This window comes from Berghia stephanieae, chromosome 6, assembly GCF_034508935.2.
Source record: "Berghia stephanieae isolate SIO BIC M18660-M18661 chromosome 6, UCSD_Bste_1.3, whole genome shotgun sequence".
Classification (NCBI taxonomy): Eukaryota; Metazoa; Mollusca; class Gastropoda; order Nudibranchia; family Aeolidiidae; genus Berghia; species Berghia stephanieae.
Window position 1 is genome coordinate 20,196,661 of NC_088365.1, and position 7,612 is coordinate 20,204,272.

The 7,612-nt window shown below is 31.2% G+C and overlaps 1 protein-coding gene across 2 annotated transcripts in view; it reads right to left on the reverse strand.

Moving 5' to 3' along the window:
• Positions 1-5,377: 5,377 nt before the first annotated feature.
• Positions 5,378-7,612, reverse strand: part of LOC144974637 (uncharacterized protein C12orf56 homolog) — a 50,294-nt gene continuing 48,059 nt past the window's right edge. Inside the window, exons 14-15 of one of the 2 annotated variants that reach the window (XM_078917710.1) lie at positions 6,943-7,124; positions 5,378-5,822 (exon numbers count right to left, since the gene is read on the reverse strand). In XM_078917710.1, the coding sequence (XP_078773836.1) occupies positions 5,681-5,822; positions 6,943-7,124 (324 nt within the window). In that variant the 3' untranslated portion in view covers positions 5,378-5,680. The remainder of the gene's footprint in view (positions 5,823-6,942; positions 7,125-7,612) is intronic. The other variant, XM_078917709.1, reaches the window with a different exon arrangement.

Below are 7,612 nucleotides of genomic sequence, written 5' to 3' on the forward strand. Positions count from 1 at the left end.
TTTTAATTCTAAAAGATAAAAATAATAAATATATTTTCTAGCACGGTTGTTTTAAAAGAAGGACTAGAAAATTTTACAACATAAGCAAATGAGACGAGGGTAAGCAACAATGTAAATCAAAACAATAAAATAATCAATTTTCAGTGCTTCATCTGATTTTAAAAATAGGAAAAAATAAAATTAGGTGAATTCATTTCTTGATCCAACATTTACCAAATTGTTATTTAAAAATTAATTCTGTTTGATATTTCATGATGTGTATTTTTATTATATTTTACTTTTACCACTAATGGCCGAATAGTCATTTGCAAACTATCTTGAGGAATTCTTTAATACTTTATCAAACTGAAAAACTGTTCTACCAATGAGTTAAAATATCTCTCACATTGATTTATTTTCAAAAGACAGACTTCTTTTTTTTAAATGCCATTCTTAATGTTTGATATATAATCAAAATGGTAAGCTGATCATTCCTATCCAAAGAAAAGGCGAAATAAAATTAAGCAAGAAAAAGAAAAGAATAGCAAGTGTTATCTTTCCCCCACAAATTGGAAGCCCGTTTTTATCAAATGATTTTGCTGTTCTATCTATTCAATGCCTACTATTTATTCTTGTTGTAATTTCAATTGTGTTTCAATACACATTTGACTCTCACATTTATTTATATATTTATTTATTTATCCAATCATTAACCATTCTGCAGATGAATAGGAAATATGCCTTTAAATGCTCCATAAGACAACTATTATTTATTTTCCTCATCCATCAATTATTTATGGATGTAAAATCAATAAACTGATAGTAATTTTTTTTATACTTGAAGTAAATCGCCATTTCTTGACCCATCTGTTGATTTACATTGTGCTTTGAGGAAAGAACTATTTTCAAAAGGTAGTCATAAGCACAAGATTTATTATATTATCGGAGTACAATTATCAACAAAATCATGACAAAGATATCATGTTCATTAAAAAAAAAAACCAAAAAAAAAAACACAAAAAACAAAACAAAAACAACACAAAACAAAAAACAAACAAATGAATAAATCGATTTCTTTTTTTTTTCTCATTTTTTTTTTTTTTGCCTGTGTCTATATAATTTATAATTAACCAGTTTTTAAAAGAACAACAACAAAAAAGAGAAAAAAACCCAACAAATCAAATAACAAAGCAATTCAACGAGCTAAACTTTAGGATAATAACAATGGTAACACGATAAATAACAAATAAAATAGATAATAACAATAGTAACACGATAAATGACAAATAAAATAGATAATAACAATAGTAACATGATAAATGACAAATAAAATAATTTATTACAAGAGCATTTTTAATCGAAATGAAAAATTTGAATTATAACGGAATGTTTTTTTTTAAAGAGAGAAATATTATAAAAATGTGGTTGTTGTTACCAACATAAGTGCCTGCTCCGCTCACTTTTCTGAATTAAAAATTCACCCCATACACCGGAGCATACTCAATGTCTCAATCGTTTCTATGTTATATGTTTGTGATGAGAATATTGGCTATTAAGCTTAACTGCTGGTCAAAATTACTTCGCGATGGTGGTGAACGAATCGGCGATCTCAAGAAGTGGGTGAGAGAGGGATCTAGAAATGACTTTGGGTTTGAAACGAATATTTTTGTGTTCGTGGATAGCTCACACGGTAGAGCCACGCTCTCACCTGCCAGGCGGAGTTGTCGTACCAATAAGGTCGCAGGTTCAAACCCCACCACCGCCGCGAAAAAAAAAAAAAAAAAAAAATTTTTTTATTCTCTATTGTCTTCTGGCACTTTTCTACTCACTTCATATCTTGTTGTTACCAACATAAGTGCCTGCTCCACTCACTTTTCTGAATTAAAAATGTGAAAGTTTCTAATGAGGACAATATTATAGTTCAGATTTACTTTGTAGCATAACACGATATCAATAGCCTTCTTAAATATGTTCCTACTTCCCAAGCCTTGTATTTTTATTTTTGAGCAAAACGTAAACCACATTGCTCACCTTGTGGCATCAAACTCAAGCTGTGACTGACGCCTGAATTATTAGCAGTTTCAAGAGTTAATAAGAAAAGGATAACATTGGGAAGGGTTATGCAAGAATCTGAACTTTCAAAGTTCTTCGTAGACATTCATACTATTTACAAATTACATTGTATTTCAAGCCATTTTAAATTCAATTCAATTCACTTCAAATATTTATTTATTGTCGGCATTTTAAAAATGTTTCATAGATAATGTAGTCAGGCTAATAGAAGCCTTTGACCGACATACAAATGGATGCTTCGCTTGCTACCATTGTATGATATGTGACCAATATCAAGGTGGCATTGTAACAAGGGTTACTGTGACGCTAAAAGTTGAGTAAATGGTTTTAAAAAATAAAATTTAAGTTTAGTTTTCTTAATCAGTTAGTCCTAAAATCCTGTTTAAAAAAAAAAACTGTCACGGATGAAATAAAGAATTATAAAAACTTTGATTTTGTTTCCCAGTCCAAATTAAAAAAACAAAACAAAACAAACTAAAATCCTGTATGGTGTTTTTATTTAAGGAATTGGTTTTACAAAGTATTAACATTCATTGGATTTCGTCAGTACGATGCAATTTGGATGTTAGACACTCTCTCTCTCTCTCTCTCTCTCTCTCTCTTTCTCCCTCTCTCTTTCATTCTTCCTCTCTCTCTCTCTCTCTCTCTCTCTCTCTCTCTCTCTCTCTCTCTCTCTCTCTCTCGTTCTGAATGTATAGCCTAATTTATTCATACATTTATTGCTGTATTCCAGAGAAAATATAATAGAAAAAAGTCAAATTCATTTTACAAAATGTTTGATGTCATTAAAATTGTGAGGCACCAACACAGCGCAAATAAAAATGAGACAGATGTCCACATAATAGATAAACAAATTATATCATATTCATATTACATTATTTAGTATATGGGAGTTTGAGGCAGAGAAAACTTAATTCTATCACTCATTATGATCACAGCATATCTAATGGGAAAGCATTCTTGATATCATTAATATTCATTATGCAGAGAAAACTTAATTCTATCACTCATTATGATCACAGCATATCTAATAGGAAAGCAATTTTAATATCATATCAATCACCTTTAGTATAAAATTAGATAACATTTTCAGAGAGTGAGTTGTGATCCACATGCTGTTGCAAATTGCTAAAACTTTAAGGAATAATATCCACAGGAATGAATATTCTTTCATTGTAATCTAAAAATAAAAAAATAAAAAATTGCGAAATTCAAGATTTGAACGTTTACTCTACAAAACAAACAAGATATAATATGTCGCAAAACACATTACAAGACATCTATGTTATTTAATTGATCCCAGTTTGCCATTATTAATATATTTGTGTCACTTATAAACATATTTTACTTGTATGCAACATGACTTGACTTCAGTTCATAAATGTTTGTTCGGATAATCTATGTTGTTTTACTGTAAAGAGATAACAAGATTAAAATTTAATTCAAAAAGTGAAAAATTAAAAAAAAAAAAAAATTGAGTTATATATGGCATGTTTATATAAATCTCAATATATTAGATAAGTTAAATAGCTGAGGCCGTGGAATCTTGGTCACTTGATAATTATTGAACAACCTGTTTGTTGTTTTTAAGGGTTTTACGGCGCTTACAACACATTTAGGCTATATCAGCGCCAGTAAAAAGGAAGAAAATGGGATAGTAAAATTCTAGAATTACGGTTAAAGCACCCAAGAAAAGGTAAGACAAAGGGGAACTGGGAACAAATAAGGATCAGATGTAGATTCCAAGAGCACACCATCAATGTACTTAGTTTGAGATCACCTAAATGTCTCACCCAGACACCAGCGCAAGATCCCACTAAGAGGAATTCACTCAAATGCTTACATTATACATTAAAAATAACAAATATAACAATAGATAACAGAGAGATGATATACAAGGGAACAAATATCATCTCCCAAAACAATAACTATGCATTTGACTGTTTCCCTCCAAGCCAAGCACTACAGCCAGGGCAAAACCAAGTAATCTCATTCCAAGACAAAGGCAGAAAGCAAACTGGAAAACAGATATAAGGAGATAGAAGGCACAGTAATAGCCGCCCTACCCACAATGGGAGGCCAGGAACCCCGCCCAGAAAATTAACAACCTCTTACAATATTTACAGATTTTCATGATTGACAATACACTACTATTCTTTGTTAGTTAAACAGTCACAAGGAGCAGAGCTTGTAACTTTTATGCTCCTACAACTTGTCACCCGACTTGATTTAATTTTGATATTAATATTAAAGTAATATAAGAGAAAAAAATTACTAACAAAATAAAAGGGTCATATTATAAATATTTCTTTTCTTTTTTAATTATGTAAAAGTAAATACATAGCTAAAATAATGAAGTATTTATCTAAATGATAAGATAATGAAAGGATTGGCAACAAGAGATGATGTGATAAAATAACAACAACAACAACAATGATAATAATAATAATAATAATAATAATAATAATAATAAGTTTTTAAAAAAATGGTAATGATCATGATGATTATAATAAACCTAATAAAAAATAATGATAATACAGTTGACCCTAGTACATTACAACTAAGTTGGCAAAAACTGCTGCCAAATGACTAATATAGAAAGAAACATCTTTATTGAAAGCCATAGTAAAATCACAATTGTTTTCTGTGACTCACAACACAATTGCCGTATTGGCTCAGATTTTCATACCACGATTTCCTAATGCTGACACTGGCATGTCTTGTTTTATAAAACTATCTGCCACTGTAAGATTTAAGATTAATTAGAATGTGAAAAAGGTAAGGACTTAAGGACTATGATCAACCATGTTATACAGATTATGTCGGAAGTTCTAAAAACTTCGTCATATATGAGTTTGTTCTATCCATCAGCATGAACGAACTTTTCACAAAAAACTGAATTGGCTATGACTAGGAGCCCCTCAGTAATATAGTTTTTTAATGTTCAAAAGAACGAAACAATTTCATCCAGAAGAAACAGCTGAGATAAAATATAAAAGTGGATTTATTGAAATTCGACCGCAACTGGCAATTTTGTCTTATGAAAAGTTAGTTTATTTGTGTGCTTAAAATATATAAAGTCCATTAATTGTTTAAATGTAACAAAGTTGATTTGGAAAAAAAAAAATAACTATTTACCTTTTTGTACTGCTTTCTAAGTCTTTTCCTTCTTGAAACCACTCTCTCTCTCTCTCTCTCTCTCTCTCTCTCTCTCTCTCTCTCTCTCTCTCTCTCTCTCTTCTTAATATATATATATATATATATATATATATATATATATATATATATATATATATATATATATATATATATATATACCTATCACTAGATCTCTCAAACAAACTGCAAATTTTTGATAAGGATGCTTACATGATATTCCAAAGTCAATGAGGTCAAGGTTTATTGATGAAAAAACACAAGAGTCATGGATGGTCATCACGTGGTATAACAACTATTTCAATATCAGTTCCAAGAAAATTGGATAAAATCACATTTTTTAAAAATATTGCAATTTACCACAGTTTACTGTATTAATAATAAAAATTTCTGATTCAAGATGAATGATTTTGGACGGAATTAGAGGGAATGAAATTTTAAAAATAAATGAAAAAGTAACCCAGTCGAAAGGTCAGGAAACTTTGCTGCCTGCACGATTTGACTGTGAACCAAGGATCATGGCAACGACACTGTCGATGGTGGAGATAGTGGAGGTGGTGATGGGGTATTGGGGTGGAAGCTTTCTGGATACAGCAGGGGCTTGGATGAAATATCTGGAGATGAATGAATTTCAAAGGTTTACACTATTACTGAACATTGTGGTGATGGCATATAATATGATTAATACTGCTTGAAGCCGTGAAGTGCATTGAGTAAAAATATGTATGGTAAATTCAAATAAGAATAAAATACATAACAAGGACTGTTTGGGGCTAAAGTTCAAACATCGTCAGCTAAAAGCAAAATGCTATTAAACAGTAAACGCTTAAATCCGCAGGGAATTCCAATAACAGTTTGTAGAGCATTCGCTTCACAAGCAAAGAGACAGAGATTGATCCTGGGTGCAGTCAAGATTTTTCTTCTGACCCCCCTGTCTATCCAGCAGTGATGAGCTAGCGGGGCCTGATAGATCTGTAGGAAAGTACTTCGCGATAGACCAGCATCCTATCCAAAGAGTAGCAAGCAATTGCTTTTGTCCATGTCACCTAATGGCTCTGAAGGACTACTTCAAATCCATCGGGATGAGATACAGCTCTAATCATGTCGTTTAGGCACAGCCATCTGCAGGGTTTGGGTGATCTGATCTTGTGAGTGTTTCTATGATATATACGTGTCTTTAACGGATGTGATCATTTATATAAAAAAATAATAAATGTGTATATAATACAGTCAGATAAAGCAAAAAGAAAAATACAATTCAAAATCATACCAAAAAGTCAGACCTCCTTGACTGACAACATAATGGTTGCCACGTTCTACCATTACATCTGATCTGAGGTTTGTTCCCTAGTCAAGAAAGGCTTATATTCTGCATTGAATTTTATTATGTGACCCATCGTCTCACATCGGTATTATGTCAGAGTGATATTCGTGCTAAGAATAGCACTTATATTAAAAAATATGAAACTTGAGAAATATTTGTTTGTTTTGTTGAGGAGAATGAGTGAAGTTCCCAATGTAAATAAACCAAAGTTTCATATTTCTGATCATTTCAAATTAACTTTCACTTTTTTAAATCGCTTTATCCTGACCTAACAGAAGATTGAGGTGATGGGTCTAATATGTGCATGATCTAGCACACACATTTTCAGATTATTGTCTAGGAACATTGCCTGTTACTACCGTTTTCACTTTCTCAATAAGAACATTCAACAAAAAATAGACCATACTTACTTAAACTCCTCGTAGTAATTATTTTTGACATGGGCTGTGATTGTCTTGCTTTGCTCAAGAAAAAGTAACAAAATGGTAAACATCTGGTACACCAACATGGCGTGAGTTGGGGTCAAAAGGTCAAACCGGGATAGGGATACTAGCTCCATGACTTGAGCTAACAATTTATCTACAAATTTTTCCTATGGCAAAAAGAGAAAGAAACGAAGAAATTATAGTTACAATATCTGTTCTCATCGACTTAATTTAATCAATTAAATAAAAAAGAATGGTAAAGATATAAACAAAATAGCCCAGCATCATCTGTTTGTAATCAGATATCATATTGTTTAAAACTGACTGAGGCCTATACAAAAGTGCTCAAAAATATTTTTTTAAAATAATGTGTAAGGGGTATGGTAGCATTTCTCGTTTAAGCAGTCCACTCTGTTGATTACACATCAGATAATAGCTTGTCCCACCTGAACTCACTCAAATAACTTTATAACTCTACACACAATTGCTCTATTTATTCCTACACTTCACATGAGCAACACATTTTTCCATGTTACTTAAGATGTACGGACAAATGGATGACCTTTAATTTCAAATGACTATTGAAATTGATTTTAGGAATACCAAAAAAAAAAAAGAAAGAAAAATAACAAAGAAAGAATTAGATGGTAAATGG